The 18,700-nt window shown below is 39.1% G+C and overlaps 2 protein-coding genes across 2 annotated transcripts; one reads left to right on the top strand and one right to left on the bottom strand.

The window, feature by feature from the left end:
- Window positions 1-81: 81 nt before the first annotated feature.
- LOC113540162 (uncharacterized) lies at window positions 82-2,852 on the bottom strand. Its single transcript, XM_026936445.3, has 2 exons — window positions 2,685-2,852; window positions 82-1,912 (listed from the first exon to the last, which is right to left on the bottom strand). The coding sequence occupies exons 1-2, from the start codon at window positions 2,798-2,800 to the stop codon at window positions 943-945; spliced, it is 1,086 nt and encodes a 361-aa protein (XP_026792246.1). The 5' UTR covers window positions 2,801-2,852; the 3' UTR covers window positions 82-942.
- Window positions 2,853-8,458: 5,606 nt separating this feature from the next.
- LOC113540164 (phospholipid scramblase 2) lies at window positions 8,459-17,938 on the top strand. The gene is made up of 9 exons (XM_026936446.3): window positions 8,459-8,706; window positions 11,238-11,305; window positions 13,082-13,294; window positions 13,621-13,709; window positions 13,794-13,836; window positions 14,126-14,346; window positions 15,981-16,142; window positions 16,463-16,624; window positions 16,780-17,938. Exons 2-9 carry the CDS (start codon window positions 11,293-11,295, stop codon window positions 16,837-16,839), a joined length of 963 nt encoding a protein of 320 aa, XP_026792247.1. The 5' UTR covers window positions 8,459-8,706; window positions 11,238-11,292; the 3' UTR covers window positions 16,840-17,938.
- The last annotated feature ends 762 nt before the right edge of the window (window positions 17,939-18,700 follow it).

Here is an 18,700-nt window from a genome sequence, read left to right as displayed (position 1 = left end):
ACGTGCTTAATACAAACTTGATCTCAGGTAAAAAGTACAAATAGTAGACCATGACAAAATCACACACTTGAGGCAACTGGATTAATTTAAGTACAGATTTTTATTCTGCACATTGTGTTTATATAATTTTAGAGACTGATGGTATTTTTCCGCTGTGTTAAGCTGTTGTTAAATTACTTTTAGAAGAGATTGATTCTGAATTTGGAAAATATTGCACATTTTCCTAAACCTTGTTATTGCTGTAAGAAATTAATTGTAGGATGTTACTCCGGCCAACATCTTATTGTGTAGTCGATTTTACTCAGTCTGCTGTGTCTGCATACAATTAGGATATGTTGATACTGGATTTGGAGAAGTTTTTTTTTGTTTTGTTTTATTAAATTCTTGTTATTGAAATGTGATTTATTGATGCCATGAATAAGTATGCTACAAATAAATAATCTTATAAATCTGTTACTGAGGATGAATGTAAAGGACTAAGCCAGTGAAATGATGTACCCAGATTACCAAATAATGTCATTTTCAGTCATTCTTGACAAAATGGTAAGCTGTTGCTCTTCAAATGTCAATGAGAACTGTTAGCGCCCGACGGGACTACAAAAGCACCAGGCATGGCCAAAAGAATTTATCAAGTTAAGCTAAAGCTTCAAAACTAACTGGACATGGAGCGGGATCGTCTCAAATACAGATGGTGCCATAGTAACTCAGCAGGGTTTACGATTAACTTCATTTGTGGAACCAAAATTGATGGAAAAAGCCTGGTTTATCGAGTTACCCCTCAGGTTCAAACTTCATTGTGGCAAGGGTAATCATGTAATAAGCAAATCAAATTAATGAATGTAGCATGCAAATCCATACACAGCACATTTACATAATAATGCTTTTAATTGTATTATCAACTGTGCATAAAATAAACAGACATGATACAAATGTAGACCAGGCCTAAACATTGTCATCTGCCTGTCTTGGACAGCCTTGTGGGTGCTCCTCACACATTTCATTGTCACCTATACACATGTTGTGGAGGAAACAGGCTGCCATAATAATCATCACCACATTTTCAAGGCGGGTGTTCTGCAAGTCTCTCACTCGCCTCCACTTGCACTTCATCCTTCCAAATGCTTGGTCTATGACCACCCTCCCAGAGCTGATTCTGGAGTTTTGGAGCTGGTCATCTTCAGTGAGGGCCCCGTTATCACACTTTGGAGTGATGATAAACGGGTCAGCTTGCCCACTGTAGGCACTGTCTCCAAGCAAACTGTATTCACCCATTTTCTCCTGCCAGTCTGCATAAAAGTTGGAAGCCCTCAACATTCTGGCATCATCAACTTTGCCTGGTGGTCCAACAAATATGTCAATAAATCGCCCTTTCTCATCAACAATCCCCTGAAGGAGGACAGAATAAAATGATTGTCTGTTCATGTAGTCTCCTCCTCTTATGTTTGGTCGATTTATCTTGATGTGGCACCCATCAATTGCGCCAATGATTCTGTCGAGGCCACACAGCTTGTGGAAAGCAGCCGAGGACGCTTTTTTTCTACCTGCATTTGGCCAGGAGATGAAGGATGGCCCTAGCGTGGAAAAAATGCCAAGCACTTCCAAAACAGACTTATGTGCTGTTGACTCAGAGACGTCAAATTTATCTGAGATGTCTCTGAAGCCGTTCTGGTTCGCCATGTACCACAGAAACATCAAGACCTTCATTCTTACAGGTACTGTTGGCTGACCTCGAGCTTTTTGCCTTTTCAGCCCCTGCTGCTGCAGCACCAACAGGAGAAAATCAAACTGTCTTTTGGTGACTCTGAAAGGATGAAAAAAAGTGTCGTCATCCATGTTCGGCATGACTTCCCATTTCGTCCCAGTCTTCAGGGTCACTCTATGTGGCGAGCGGAGCATAGCAGCTGTTGCTATCCTAAGGAGGAGATAAAAAATCGTCACAAAATGAGATCAGTATTCTCTGCTGTTCAAATATTGCCAATATGACGATTTTTTTATTGCAAACATGAACAGTTCTACACTTTATCAAATATGTACATGTTTGTATGTTGTTCTTCAGTAGTATGTTGTATCATAAGGCCAGTATACCTTCCAAGTGCTTCAGCGTTTTACACAGTCGGCCTTCATCATTGAATTTTATGTTACTTATTCATTGGGGAACTCAATGAATTAGTACTACAAATAAGAAGGCAAACACATTTGCTTGTGTAAAGTGAGTAAATACAGAAGGAGATTCTACAAGCAGCAACAGATGACACTTTCAGAGTTTCAGTCAGGGAATATTGGCTTATATTTTAAAGTTGCTTGGTTGAAAGTGAACAAATCAGGGCTTGAAATGCAGTTGACTGAAACCATAAATCTAAATCCTACCTCGTCACTCTGATGTGTAGTTGCAAAAGAAAAGAAAAAAAAGATGAAAAAGTGTGGAGTCTGTACAATCGTATGCAACTGAGTGAGCTTACAAGAGCAGCCTCTTACAGAGTTAATGGCTCCCATGGCGACTTACAATAATCAGTTTACATGAAGAAAAACATTTCTAATACTGATGCTTGTTTCGCTTAGATACATTCATATTACTGAACTGAAGAATGGCCGATGTATTGTTAACAAACATACTACTCAGTTCACTCACTCAGTCTAGCGCAATTTGCTTAAAAATTATAACACATAAAAGACGAAAACAGTACCTTGTGCGCTTTTTTTGTTCTTCCAACTCTTCATTGACGTGGACTATGAATCTGTTCATGAGCTTTCTGTGCTCAGAGAGCGCAAACAACAGACAAGTTTTCGCTGAGTCGTCCATGTTTCTTCTCAAAACAAGCGCCGATGTCGGAAATGACGTAATTCCGTGATTAGACTTCTCACTTCCGCTTTAAATCGAATGCAGAACAGCAGCATGGACGGACAATGCTGACAGATGGAAAGAGGATGAGTTTGGTTGATGCTTTGGTTGAGTTTGTGCTTTAGCTGGTGGAGATAATTGGGCTGGTTTGCCAAGATTTTGGTGTTATTTAAAGCGCATATTACATGAATTACCTGTACTGCTTAATAAGGCAATAATATAGGTGGAATTTAAATAGGTCTATATTCTCCCCATATCCAATAAGTTATCAAAACTTTGACATACATTGCATTCCCTACTAACGAGAGCTAAGCTGGCTCTCACTATGCCCAAGAAACTAGTGATCCTGCAATATTATTTACCTTTCTGACTGCATCATGGATCCTACAATAATACATGAATTAATATATATATATAACACAAAACACAAAACTGGAGACAAATCAGTCAGGAAGGATAAGGACAGACTGATATCCCTGAAATTATATATATATATATATATATATATATATATATATATATATATATATATATATACCACCACAATGGATTTGAAATAAAACAATCAAGATGTGATCGAAGTGTAGACTTTCAGCTTTATTTTAAGAGGTTCCACAAAACTATGGCATTTACCATTTAGGAATTACAGCCATTTTAAGCAAAGTACCTCCATTTTCAGGGGCTCAAAGGTATTTGGACAATTGACTGACAAGAAGTTAATTGACCAGATGCGGGCAATTCCCTTGTTACTTCAAGACAAATTAAGCAGATAAAAGGTCCGGAGTTGATATCAGGTATTGAGTTGGCAGCTGTTCAAATGGAGCTACCAATATGAAGTCCAAGGAGATCTCAATGGAAGTGAAGGAGGCCATCATTAGGATGAAAAAACAAAAGAGACCTATCAGAGAGATAGAAGAAACTTTAAGAGTGGCCAAATCAACAGTTGGGTACATTCTTAAAAAGAAGGAATGCACTGGCGAGCTCAGCAACACCAAAAGGCCTGGAAGACCACGAAAGACAACTAAAGTGGATGATTGCAGAATCCTTTCCTTGGTGAAGAAAAACCCCTTCACAACATCAACAGAAGTAAAGAATACTCTGGAGAAGGTAGGTGTATCATTGTCAAAATCTACAATCAAGAGACGCCTTCATGAATGTAAATGCAGAGGGTTTACTACAAGGTGCAAACCACTGGTAACATTCAAGAACAGGAATGCCAGATTAGACTTTGCCAGAAAACATCTAAAAAAGCCTCCCATGTTTTGGAATAAGATTCTTTGGACTGATGAAACCAAGATTAACTTGTACCATAATGATGGGAAGAGAAAAGTATGGCGAAAGAAAGGAACAGCTCATGATCCAAAGTATACCACATCATGTGTCAGACATGGTGGAGGAAGTGTTATGGCATGTATGGCTGCCAATGGAACAGGCTCACTGGTGTTTATTGATGATGTGACTGCTGACAGAAGTAGCAAGATGAATTCTGAGGTGTATAGGGCTATATTCTCTGCTCACATTCAGCCAAACGCTACAAAACTGATAGGATGCTGCTTCACAGTCCAGGTGGATAATGACACTAAACATACCACGGAAGCAACTGAAGACTTTTTGAAGGCAAAGAAATGGAATATTCTTCAATGGCCAAGTCAGTCACCTGATCTCAACCCAATAAGAGCATGCTTTTCACTTACTGAAGACAAGACTGAAGGCAGAAAGACCCACAAACAAGCAGCAACTGAAGGTGGCTGCAGTGAAGGCCTGGCAAAGCATCTCCAGGGATTAAACTCAGTGGAAACTTGGTGATGTCCATGGGCTCCAGACTTCAGGCAGTCACTGACTGCAAAGGATTTTCATCCAAGTAATAAAATTATGGTTATATTTACAATTATGTCACTTTGTCCAAATACCTTTGAGCCCCTGAAAATGGAAGTACTTTGCTTAAAATGGCTGTAATTCCTAAATGGTAAATGCCATATTTTTGTGGAACTTCTTAAAATAAAGCTGAAAGTCTACACTTCGATCACATCTTGATTGTTTTATTTCAAATCCATTGTGGTGGTGTATAAAGGCAAAATCACAAAAACTCCATCATTGTCCAAAAACTTCCGGACCTAACTGTACATATATATATATATATATATATATATATATATATATATATATATATATATATATATATATATATATATATATATATATAACTTCAGGTATATCTGTCCTTATCCTTCCTGACTGATTTGTCTCTATTTTTGTGTTTTGTTAGGGTCCTTGTCACTACTTGTAGCATGAGGCAGTATCTGCAACCCAATCAGGTTGCACAGGTAGTCCAGCTCCTCCAGGATGGCACATCCATACATGCCGTTGCAAGTAGGTTTGGTGTGTCTCCCAGCACAATTTCAAGAGCATGGAGGAGATATCGGGAGACGGGCCGTTACACAAGGAAAGCTGGACAGGGCCGTAGAAGGGCAACAACTCAGCAGCAGGACCAGCAGGATCTGCTCCTTTGTGCGAGGAGGAACAGGAGGAGCACTGCCAGAGCCCTACAAAATGACCTCCAGCAGGCTACTGGTGTGCATGTTTGTGACCAAACTGTCAGAAACAGACTCCATGAGGGTGGCATGAGGGCCCGATGTCCTCTAGTGAGACCTGTGGCCAGAGTTGGCAGGTTCACCATTGGCACCCCATTCTCTTCACAGATGAGAGCAGGTTCACACTGAGCATATGTGACAGACGTGAAAGAGTTTGGAAATGCTGTGGGGAACGTTATGCTGTCTGCAACATCATCCAGCTTGACCGGTTTGACGGTGGGTCAGTAATGGTCTGGGGAGGAATATCCTTGGAGCCTGAATAATGATATTAATGCCTGAATAATTTTATATATATATATATATATATATATACACACACACACACACACACACACACACACACATTATATATATATATATATATATATATATATATATATATATAATGTGTGTGTATGTGTGTGTATGTAATGTAGTTTTTGCCCTGTACTTTGGCTCATTGTACTTTGGAACATACACTCAGGAACACAAACAGTCCATAAACACACTGGACTCTGGAGCAGTGGAAATGTGTTCCCTGGAGAACACTACCTACCGGAACGCATAGTGCAAATAGTAACGTATGGTGGAGGTGGGATAATGGTCTGGGCTGTTTTCAGAGTTTAGGTTAGGCCGCTTAGTTCCAGTGAAGGGTAATGTTAATGCTACAGCATACAAAGACATTTTAGACTGTTGTATGCTTCCAACTTTGTGGCAACAGTTTGGGAAAGGCCCTTTCTTGCTCCAGCATGACTATGCCCCTGTGCACAAATTGACCCCATAAAGATATAATTTGATGAGTTTGATGTGGAGGAGGTCCAGTGGCCTGCACAGAGCCCTGACCTCAACCCCACTGAACACCTTTGGGATGAATTGGAACATTGATTGAGAGCCAGGACCTCTTGGCCAACATCAGTGACTGACCTCAATAACGCTCTCTTGACTGAATGGGCACAAATTCCCACAAACAGACTCCATGTAGAAAGCCTTCACAGAGGAATAGAGGCTGTTATAGCTGTGGGGGAAGAGGGGGAGGGACTCCATATTAATGGTTTTGGAATGGGATGTCCACAAGCCCATACAGGTGTGGCCATATAGTGTATATACCATATTTAAAAATTAAGGGAACACTTAAATCACACATTGGATCTCGATGAACGAAATATTCAAGTTGAAAATCTTACTTATAGACATTGTGTAATTTGTTGAGAACAAAATGATGCCACAATGGTCAATGGAAGCCAAAGTCATCAGCACACTGAGGGCTGGATTCAAAATCACATCAAAAATCAAAGTAAAAAATCTAAATTACAGGCTGATCCAACTTGCATGAATTTCATCATGGCAACTCTTAATGTATGTCAGTAGTCTTTTTGGCCCCCACATGCCTGTATGTACTCCCAGCAACTTCTGGGCATGCTCCTGATGAGATGGCAGATGGTGTCCTGGGGAATCTCGTCCCAGACCTGGATCAGGTTGCTGGATCAGAGCTCCTGGACAGTCTGTGGTGTTACTTGGTGGCTTCAGATGCTCCGATACATAACGTCCCAGAGGTTCTCAATTGGATTCCGGTGTGGGGAACATGCGGGCCGGGCATCAATGCCTTCATCATCCAGAAACTGCCTACACACTCTGGCCACATGAGGCCAGGCATTGTCATGCACCAGAAGGAACCCAGGGCCCACTGCACCAGCGTAAGGTCCGACAATGGCTCTGAGGATTTCATCCTCGTATCTAACAGCAGTAAGAGTACCGTTGACTAGCACGTGGAGGTCTGTGCGACCCTCCAAGGATATTCCTCCCCAGACCATTCCTGACCCACCGTCAAACCGGTCAAGCTGGATGATGTTGCAGACAGCATAACGTTCCCCACAGCATCTCCAGACTCTTTCACGTCTGTCACATATGCTCAGTGTGAACCTGCTCTCATCCGTGAAGAGAACGGGGGTGCCAATGGTGGACCTGCCAATTCTGGTGTTCTCTGGCAAATGCCAATCAAGCTGCACGGTGCTGCTCCTCCTGTTCCTCCTTGCACAAAGGTACCAGTCCTGCTGCTGGGTTGATACCCTTCTACGGCCCTGTCCAGGAAGGATAAGGAGGGAGCAATTGTCTGTGGCCACCACCTGCAAAACTATTCCCTTTTTGGACGTTGTCTTGCTGTTGCCTCTCCAGTGCACCTGTTGCCACTTTCATTTGCACCAAAGCAGGTGAAACTGATTCACAATCACTTATCACAGATTGATATCCCTGAAGTTTGACTTGGTGTTATACTATATACTTGGTGTCATTACTATAATAGTAATGATTAAGTGTTCCCTTTTTTTTTTTTGTTCGAGCAGTATATATATGTATATATATATATATATATATATATATATATATTTTATATATATATAAAGACTTGTTCGGATACCATACGAGCAACAATATCATTAAAATGGACTTTCATATCCTGAAGACAAGCAGTTCTGAATTTTATATAAATTATACACCAGGAGTCATCGAGCAGATTTGACTTATTGTCCATATTCTCATGCATGCAGAAAAAATACCACCCTACGCACCTCTTCCCTGACACCTTAAACACTTTAACACACACACACTATCTCATTCTCTTCTCTAACAGGCTTGATTTTACTTTATTTTAGCTTGAAAAAATAAACCCCACCCACCTAAAACCTAAAACAGCGGAAAGCTTTCGTTTTGGTTACTGAAGTAAGTGAAGGTGAAGGTTAAATGTGGGCGCGCGCGCCTGTGTGTTGATGGCGCTCTCAGTAAGAGCAGCACCCCACGCGCTGCAGATGGCGCACTTCTTCACCAATTACGTGACAAATTCGTTAGAAAGCGCTATTACCCGAAATATCAAAACTGAATAATATATATATTATTTCTCGTAACAGGCACATTTCAGTAATTTTAAAATATATATATATATATATATGTGTTTACTACTAAACTACTAGAAAAGCACAGAAGGAGTGTGGCGTTAATTCGTGTTTATTGATTAGTAGGCTTGCTGTTGCAGCTGTTGTTGTTGTTGGTTCCGGTAGTTGGTTAATTGAAGTCTGGTGACTTTTCTCCCATAAAACGCTTCAGAAATGGACGAATAGGCTGTAAGGGAAGGGCGTGTAAGGCAAAAATGTCATGTTTGGGCGTGGTGTTAATCGGTCAACTCAGGTCCACAGAGTGCACAAATCAAATAAGCTGTTTCCTGTTTTCGTGATCACATCTGTAGCAGTTCAGGGGTTGGACACAGAGAAACTTCCCCGCTGGGTTACTGAAGCTTTTTTCTAAAAGGTAAGACTTCACTGGATCAGTTGTGCGCGCGACTCTGAAGGAAAACAGGCATGTTAGTAGTCTGTAAAGGCAGACTTGTGTTCCGTCAGTGCTTTCCTCAGCGGGAGGGCTGCATTTCCAGGAAAAACCGCTGGCTAGCCCAGAATGTAGACTGGCTTTACACATCTGAATGAAACACTGGCGTTTCTTCTTATGCTACTCCTCTTCTTCAGACTGTAGTGCTTTCATTAGTATTAGGGAATGAACCATGTACTGTTGTGGAGTATTTTTAAACGTGTCTGGAGGGGTTTTTTGTGTGCAAGTTGGGTCCAGGTCTTATTTGCATGTGGGTCTTTTGTGTTTGAACTGGAGGCTTGTTGAACACTACGCAGCTGCATGGCGTTACAGGGACTTATCTGAGCAGCCAGTGTGTTGTGTGTTACACAGATAAACAAACTGCAAGCATCCTGAACCCCACATCTACACATGCAGGAGCTCAGATCTTCCAGCCAGCCAGATAACTCCAGAAACCAGGATTGCTTCAGCAAAACTGTTTTTTTTCCCTTGAATTTTATTTCTTATTCATTCTATTTATACAACATTTATTCAACTTGATATCAACGACTGGTCTATTCGTTACTATAATTAGACAATGTAGGTTAATAATAGTTTGCAGTATTATGCTGTAACTTATGCAAATTAATTGCTAGAACCTGTCGTGGATCTTTGCTAGTCTTGACAGCAGCATCTTTCACCACATGACTGTGGCTGAGAGCAGACTGCTGGTGTTTGAGAGCTGTTAAACCTCGTTTATCTGGTTTGTCTGTAATTCCCCAGACACTGGCTGTACTTTTTTTTTTTTTTTTTTTTTTTTTTTTTTTTTAAAAACCATGACTGCTTTCACAGTGCCTTCAAATTCTACATTTTTTCGAGCACAACCAAAGCAAATTAAAAAAAAAGTTTGTTTTTATTTTCTCCCCCAGAAGAAATCTGCAACATCTCAAATTCCAGCTCATGTTTCAGGGACAGACATTTTGTTTTCAGTGGGTTGTGCGATGTTAGCCTGGATGAATACAGTACATTAACCTGTATGTGCTAGTGAGACTGGAAATGGAGCCGAACAATGCCAGTACCTCTAGCAGATAAATTAGAACTGCATTGAGCACTAATGTGTACAGGACAGTAGGGACTCCAGGACCAGGGTTGGAAAGCTGTGGCTTGGTGTAGTGTTCAGGTTGCTGATTTTTGGGACAGGATCATCCCTGCTATTTAAAAGTTGCAAGAATCTAGCTCTGAAGGTGATGGGGGTGCTCGTTCCACGGAAGCAAGGTAGATCAACCAAGAAATGATCAACACGTGACACTACTTCCTTCCATCCATCCATCTATCCATCTATTTTCTATACTGCTTATCCTACACAGGGTCGCGGGGAGCGTGGAGTCTATCCCAGGGGACTCGGGAGACAAGGCAGGGAACACCGTGGACAGTGTGCCAACCCATCACAGGGCACAATCTCACACACACACACACCCACACCCATTCACACACTAGAGACAATTTGGAAATGCAAGTCTTTGGACTGTGGGAGGAAACCGGAGTACCCGGAGGAAACCCCCTAAGCACGGGGAGAACATGAAAACTCCACACACACAGGGTGGAGGCAGGAATTGAACCCCTAACCCCAGAGGTGCAAGGCAACAGTGCTAACCACTAACAGTGCCCCCGAGACCTTACTTCACTTATCACTATTTTATTTGGTCACGCTACTCTTTATTCAGCCATGTTAGCTTATTTACACTACTGTTTTATGCAGCCTTTTCCATTATGTGAGTGCTATAGATTTATCCAGTACATAAAAGCAAGTAGGTTTGCACCTACCATTTTGAAAAATAGGCCTGCTATGTTCACCCTGCTCATGCTGCTTCTAAAGCCAAAATTTTAGTGGAATAATTGAACACGTATTTGATAATACCGTCTGATTTTGGTCTAATTACAAATAATGTTGTGACTTGGTCATAGCCTACTTATAAGCAGAGTGCATTTATTTTTAAGCTATTATTACTTTTGCCTGTAAGGAATTTTGAAGGTTTAGTAATACTCGGTTGGTTTCCTTTTTTGCAGTTATATCTCTGTACTTGTTGTAGAGATTAATGAGTAATTCCTGCTTCCTAAGAAAAGCCGCCTTTTTCCTGTAATCTTTAACTGACACTGATGCTTTAACTGCATTAGATTTTCAAGGCTTCTTATGCAATTGTGGGCAAGTATGTGAGCGTAGATTACTACAACCAGACTTCAATCTCTGGTCAGGTCACAGCTTGAGATTGTCAGTGAAACACCCTGACCCTGGAGTCACCCCTGCCATGTAATAGCCTGTAAAAATATAATGTTATATAATGTGTGTGTGTGTGTGTGTATATATATATGCTTAAATACTCACCTTATGTGTGGTAAAAAAAAAAAAAAAAAAAAAAACCTTAAAACACAGTCACTGTTTTTTAAATTTCCTCATAGTTTGTCTTTGTCCATTAACAAATGCCATTTCTGTTTTGTAGACACCAATCTCTACTAGGACAAGAAGTCAGGTGCCTTTACATATCTTACTGCAACATGTCTGCTCCAGGTAAATTGTTCCTTTGAATCAGGACTTGGAAAACATGTAGGTTCCAAAATGTTGTTGTGAAAACATGTAAATTCTTAGACCGTATTACATGAGCTGGTATGTGACCTTTTAAAATTCAGATTTCAGATTTGTGCACTGCCTTTGTGCTGATATCTGACAGGACCAGTTGCATATCAATATTCTCTTGGTTCACAATGTTCTATTAAATATATTGTACTCTTTACATTTCCAAATCACACTTATTGCATAATAGAAAGTTTGATTTCAACAATAAATATCTATATGTGACATGCCAAAATAGAGTGAAGAGACATTTCGGAATGTGTCAGGAATACATACCATTTCTCACGTCAACACGGATTAATGCACCAACCCAAGGCTTTACTTCTGTGGGACTTGAATATGCCTTAACTTGCCCATAACAACAATAAAAATTAATCTGTGTAGGAGTGGGAGCAGCACAAATCACATTTAAAAATTTTCATGATTTGTATATTCGCAGGAACATTTTAGAAGTCCCCAAATCCCATATCTCCAAAAGTTACTTATTGCTAGTTTAATTACGCACAAGGATTTTGTAATGCAAAATGTATTTGTATGCATAATGTGTGCATAATGCTTTTTTTTTTTTTTTATCATTTCGTTAATCTAATCCGAGTATCCAAATGCTGATTTTCTTCTCACAGAAAATGTTATGATCCAAAATCTCTACTTTGTATATATTAAATAATTTCAAACCACAAAACTTGCAGAAGGTCAGCTTGCAAAAAGAGCAGCTTGAGTGAACAATATAGCTGTGTCTCTCTCAGCCTGTCACCAGTGAGAAAACAGTCTCGTTTATAGTCTGTCATGGCTGCTTTCTGCTGTTGCAGGGACAGTCAAGTGACTTCTCAAATCCCATTAGAGCTCATGTTAGTAGCCATTGTGCTCTTCTCAGGGAAGTGGTGTAACCTGATTTTGTGGTCTGACTGTATTTTGGATAAGGCAGCTCATGGCTGTAAAAAAAATACATTCTTGTGGGATTCTGTGTAAAAGATCTAGAGAAATGAATGTAAATTTCCATTCATGCATTAAGCATTTCTTAAATAATTGAAACACATTTGGACTGTAGATTTTGTGAGAGTTCATGTTAGATTTAAGTAAATGGGGAAGAGAATTTATTCGTGGCCAGGCAATGGGTCTAAACGTCACACTTAAAAATAAATAAATAAATAAATAAATAATGTCAGACTTAATAATAATAATAATAATAAACAATAATAAATCAGAAGTATTAGTCTCCAAGAGTGAAAGCAAATTAAAGGACAAGCACCCTATGTCATTAGCAAGGTGATCACACAGCATGTGCGTTCATTACAACTTGTTGGAAAGACAGTTACCCAAGTAATGGAAACATTTTCCATCTGGGTTAACGCTCATTGTTTCCAGGATGCCGTAAGGTGGAAAAGTTGCCCCAGACTGTTCTGAAACACGAGACTCACACGTGCATTTAAACAGACAAGCCTACAGAATTACATTTATTTAACAGACAGTGTTTAAAATGATTTGTCAAGCTGATTATCAAAATCTAATCCGTTAACTGTCACAGAATATAATGCACATTTAACAAGTGTTGAGACCAAACAAGAAATTAAGAAAATTCCTACATCCTCCTTTGTAACTTGATGACTTTTTGTTCTCCTTTGAACATTACGCAACAGTTTAGTTTGCTAAAGTCACCACGATGCCTCTGTGTCCTGGAATTAATGGTCATATTTATTTCTTCTTTTTGATCAGGTTATCCATCCCCACACCAGGCTCCATACCCCATGGCCCAAATGGGTGACTCTGTGCCCCCCTACCCAGTAGGGGGTCACGGGGAGCTTGGTCCCGCCGCCCCACCTGCAGGATTCTATATGGGATACCAACCTAGCCCAAATCAGCCAGTCATGTACCAGCCAGGCCCAGGTGGCCCACCACAGCAACCACTCCAGATGCCTGCATATGGAGGCAAATATCAAGAGAAATGAATCAGACAATCTGAGTTTATGATTGTTTTTTTTTTTGTATTGATATGTGATGATGTAACAAAGTGTACTGTACTAGAAGAATGCTAGAAAATCAGTATACTGGAACTGATTTTGCGATGTAAGGTTACTCACTCTTAAAAGCCCCACCTTATTATGCACCTGAAGGGGACTTGGCTAGTTAAGGGTGCTGTCCTGTCTAATCTGGTTCTACTTGTGGCCTTTTCTCAAAGGGAAACTATCTGTTGTAGGATTGTAAATGTGGTTAACATTATTTTTAGCAACTCAGAATGAGTTTTGTACTTTTAGGTGATGCTCCAGCACTCTCCGGCCATTCTACAGCAGCACCTTTAACAGTGCCAGTAGGTGTACCACCAGGTCTGGAATATTTAACACAGGTAGTTCTGCTTTTTTATTTATTATTATTCCCTTGCTTCCATGGGTTCATTTACTAACCAAGCATGGTCACTTTAAAATTTCAGATTGACCAGGTCCTGATTCACCAGAAAGTGGAGTTGTTGGAAGGTGAGTTTGTTTATACCAGGCTTAGCCTATTTACAGTAAAAGCAATGTGAGCAGGCTCAGGATATTCCTTCAGAGAAATGATTCAGAATAAAGCAATGGGGGAAAAATATGCATTCCTTGTTTATCATACATTCCTTGTTTATCATACATTCCTTGTTTATCATGAATAGCAAACGCCTACTGAATTCTTGAATAGAAGTATTCAGTAAGTCTGACTGAAAACCATGTCTACTTTTTGAGCCCTTGTGTAGTCTTCTAATTATTTAGAACTGCTTCATTTGTCCCTCAGCTTTCATCGGCTTTGAGACCAACAATCAATACGAGATCAAGAACAGCATGGGTCAGAAGATCTACAAGGCCAAAGAGAAGAATGACTGCTGCACACGGAACTGCTGTGGTTCACTGAGGAGCTTTGACATGAAGATTAAAGACAACATGGACCGTGAGGTCATACGGCTGATTCGCCCTTTTCGCTGCGCCTCCTGCTGGTGCCCCTGCTGCATGCAAGAGGTATGAGTGTAGGAGGGCTGTTCAGATGGGGTTTTAGATGTGTAACTGCTTTCATATTTTGTACACTATACTGGCCATAAGCTTCAGAATCCTGAAGAATGCAGCCTGATTGGCTCTACACACTTTGTGTTTGCTCTCAACACGTTGCACAATGAGCTTTTCAGATAACACAATGATCTAGTTACTGGATCGAATATAGTGCACAGCATCGCATTATCACTGACTGAAAGTGTCGATATGAAATAAATAATTTGTTTGCATAATTATAATATGAAATATTTATTTTAATGGCTATTACTTAAAATGCAGCAATTGAGATGCATCCCTCATGTAGCCTACTATCAATTAGTCTAGTTGATCCAATCTAGCTGGTTCCACTCACTGGTTTTGATGGATGATGCTGACAGATTTAATTTTCATGGCAGTGCACCAAGGCATTAGTATGAAATAAATGAATACTGAAAGAAATAATTAAATGAATGTTGCATTAAAATGAATATATATAATGGCTTACTGTAAAACTTAAATCGATTTCTCTTTGGAAATGACTTTGCTTGATTACACCTACAGGATGTAAGATTTAGGAATTTTGCCTAAATAACAAATCTATTGGAGGCTACTTGTGGAAGAATATGCACAGAGTTGTGCTGCACTCTGTATTGGTCTTCCTTTTGTCTGACGAATGGACATGATTACATTTCATGTAGCATATGCATACAAAATTTCCCCAATATAGCCCTGACTGTGAATTATTAGTACAGCATTGTCAGGGTGACTTGGAGCTGTTCAGGAACATCAAATTCTACAGTATTTTTTTTTCTTGTACACTTGTAATTCAGACAATAAATGCCTTGAAAATCAGAAATGTTGAATACTTAAAGTCTGGACTTCAGTACTACTAGGTTGTACTATTTTGTCCATGCTAATATAATTGTGTGTGTTTTGTATTGTGATGTATTTTATAACCAGTATGGATGTATTTATAACCAGTATAGTGTCTGAATGTTACTATAAACTGTTCATTCATTGATCCAAGTTTTGAAAGCTCATACTTCAAGTTTCTGAAGTTGAAACTAGATACAGTGTATGACAAGTACAGTAGCTTTAATGTTAGACAGGTCACAATATATTTTCTAAAGAACAGAGACAATATACTATATTGTAATTTTGGAAATTGTAACCTAGGTGTCAGAGCTCCATGCTTTAATTATTCAGGCAATTATAAATGTGTTCATCAGCTAGTGTATTTGAGCAGAAAAATCCTTGGTGTTGAGGACCACGGAGACACTTTCCATACATCTTTTAAACTTTAAATCTGTATTTTGCTAGTATCATTACAAACAATACTCATTTGCGTTTGCCTTGTAAATTTAAAGTGGAAAGATTTCCTGTCTTCAACAGGAAAATACCGCATAAGATTATGATAATATAGGGGATAAAAAGGGTTTAGTATTGTGTGTATGATTCTACTGAGGCCTATACAGTTTTAAAACCAACATATCTTGTGACTTTAACTGCTTCATTGCTCAATGTGATTGAGGTTTTATTTTAATCTGAACCTTCTGATTAATCTGACAGGTTAGTTTCAGTTTTTACATGTCTGCTGTGATTAATATGTATGTGATTTCTTTAAGCTGGAAGTGCAGGCGCCCCCTGGCACCACCATCGGCTACGTGTCCCAAGACTGGCATCCCTTTTACCCAAAATTCTCCATCAAGGGTGCCAACAAAGAGACTGTGATGAAACTGGAGGGGCCCTGCTTAGCCTGCAACTGCTGTGGGGATGTCAACTTTGAGGTAAGAATGGAGCATTTCAGCATTTTGAAGTCGAAGCTATAGTACTTCTTCAACTAATTACGAACACTTTTTGCATTATAAAGATAAGGGAATGTGTTACATGTTGTATAGACAGAGCAGACAGTAACTTGCTGACTTTAAAATCTTACTGTGATCAAGGGTTCTTGGTCATTGTTGAGCTTATTTCCTTATAGTTTACTGAATTAAAAACAGTAAGAACTTGCATAAGGGTTACATCCTATACATGCAGTTACAGTGTTACAACTTTATTAAAGCTTGACTGGTACTCATTCCAATTCATATCTATGATATTCCCTCAGCTGAAAGGCAAGGATGGAGGAAAGCCTATTGGTCGAATCAGTAAGCAGTGGAGTGGACTACTAAAGGAGGCATTCACTGATGCAGACAACTTTGGCATCAAGTTTCCCTTGGACCTGGACGTGAAAATGAAAGCTGTCCTGATGGGAGCTTGCTTTCTTATTGTGAGTTTCAACATCATGTGTTAATGGGATGTGATCAAGAACAGTGTGTTTTCAGAATTCACACAAGCAAAATATACAAATATATTAATTTGTCATGGTGACCTATATGTACACGATGCAGGCTTTATGACTCGTGTTGTCTTTTGTCTTTGCAGGATTTCATATTCTTTGAAAAAGTGGGAGACTCTAACCAACGCAACACAGTCTTCTCTTAGACAAGTAGACGTTCTTCAACGTGCCTTGGTCTACTCATCTTTTTTATGACCCAGACACTACATGAGAACTCTTATCCATCTCTTGTTGGTCAAACTCATTAGATTTATACCTCTTTAGGACTTCTACTGCTTTCTCTCATTTTATATTTTCACACCTGACCCACAGGAAACAGGACGTTTACAAGGCATGACGGGGAAAGTGCTCAACCCAAACAAGTATTTCACGTCCATCCATGATTGTTCACGTGTGCTATGCATACCATTTTCTTGACACACCTAAAGCCTTTTAGTTCAGAATGTATTGTATGCAGTGGTTTCGGTCATATCATTTTGTGCTCATCCCACACATACAAAAAAACTAAATGTTAATATTTTATGTGTATTTTCCTTGGATGATTGTATAGTCCTGCATAAATCAGGTTTTGATGTCTTGTTCAAAAACCACTTTTGTTACCATCAAATATTGTGTACTTATCTTACTGTTTTCTTTTCAAAGATTTTGTATACTTTACTGATGCCACTGACAATGCTACATAGTACCTTTTCCTTAAACAGAATACATAAATAGTACCTCTTCCTTTTATTTAATTGCAACATCTAAGTTAGACAAATGGTATAGTCTAGATATTATATACTTCCTATAGCTCTTATACATACTTTTCATACCTGCACATCTTTCCTATTAGTTAAGACTGACATAGTTATTTATGGTAATTACTAAATAATACAGTTGATGAATAACTGAATAATAACCTGGGAAGTAAAGGGTTCACTCGTTGACTCTTAAAGTCTGGATAATGTCCCAGTTATTGAGGAAAAACTGAGCAGTAACTGGGAGGACTCCACTGCTGGAAACCTTTTCTTTTCTTTTCTTTTTCTGTATTCCCTGTGGCTGATGATGACATGCTTAAAGAATCCACAGTCTTACCAGTGTGTGGAGAAAGAGTGCACAGCAACAGACTTTACATCAAATGTATGTGTTCAGTGTAATAGGAAACAGAGTTTTCTGGAAGTAGAATAGCTTTCTCTCACTTTGTGAGCCTTGTATGGTGGCAGTGTGGACTGGCAGGAAAATAAAGTTTCTGTTCTTGCAAATTAACGGGATATAAACAGATAAATTTACTACAGGAAGTACTTTAAACGGTTTAGCTTACAACCATATAAGTGTAATTGAGCCTTGTTAAAGACACCCAATATTAATTAATGAGGCTTATTTTAAAATGTGGTTTAATTTGCTTCTACAAACATTAGACTATCTTTACAGGTAACTAATCTTATGTTGCATAAGTGCCTGAACTGTATATATTCTTTTGATTTCACCAAAAGCTAAAGTATAGCCACATTTGTGTTAATATTTGAGTTAAATGAAAGAAAATGTGGCCTTTCAGAGGCTTTCACAGAAATTTTTTTGGTTGTTGGTATTAGTATGTCCCTCAAGGCTTACATCTACCTATACTTAAACCTACATTTGGCATTTTATATTAATATATGCATGTATGTGTAATGAACTGTATTGTCTTAAAATGACATGATATCATTAAAACTTTGATAAGGCTTTACTTACCTGTGATAATATAATGATACAACATTAGTATGTTGATGATTAATTATTACACAGCTATCATACAATCACACAACAGATATAACCTGGTGATTCAGCACGATACTGTTCCAAAGATTTGGAACATTTTCTGTCTCACCCTGCTGGTTTAAAGTATTTGAAGGCAAGTTGCTGGGTGTGTTATAAAGGTAAACATGCTTTTGTATTCAAAAGACAGATTGCTATAGAAGGACTGAAATAGATAATTTAATCCATTACAAAACAAAACAAAACAAAACTCCTGTTTGTTTGGTTTTGTTT

This window comes from Pangasianodon hypophthalmus, chromosome 4 (assembly GCF_027358585.1).
Source record: "Pangasianodon hypophthalmus isolate fPanHyp1 chromosome 4, fPanHyp1.pri, whole genome shotgun sequence".
Lineage (NCBI taxonomy): Eukaryota > Metazoa > Chordata > Actinopteri > Siluriformes > Pangasiidae > Pangasianodon > Pangasianodon hypophthalmus.
The sequence above is the reverse complement of the archived record's forward strand: the minus strand, read 5'-3'. Positions and strand labels throughout refer to the sequence as shown.

What these genes read in the sequence shown, in the direction of transcription:
- LOC113540162 (XM_026936445.3), bottom strand. Translation starts at nt 2,800, where the DNA reads ATGGACGACTCAGCGAAAACTTGTCTGTTGTTTGCGCTCTCTGAGCAC. An exon ending in GAACAAAAAAAGCGCACAAG is followed by an intron (nt 1,913 to 2,684) that starts GTACTGTTTTCG and finishes TCTCCTCCTTAG; the next exon opens with GATAGCAACAGCTGCTATGC.
- LOC113540164 (XM_026936446.3), top strand. An exon ending in GTCTGGAATATTTAACACAG is followed by an intron (nt 13,710 to 13,793) that starts GTAGTTCTGCTT and finishes TTAAAATTTCAG; the next exon opens with ATTGACCAGGTCCTGATTCA. An exon ending in GAAAGTGGAGTTGTTGGAAG is followed by an intron (nt 13,837 to 14,125) that starts GTGAGTTTGTTT and finishes TTTGTCCCTCAG; the next exon opens with CTTTCATCGGCTTTGAGACC.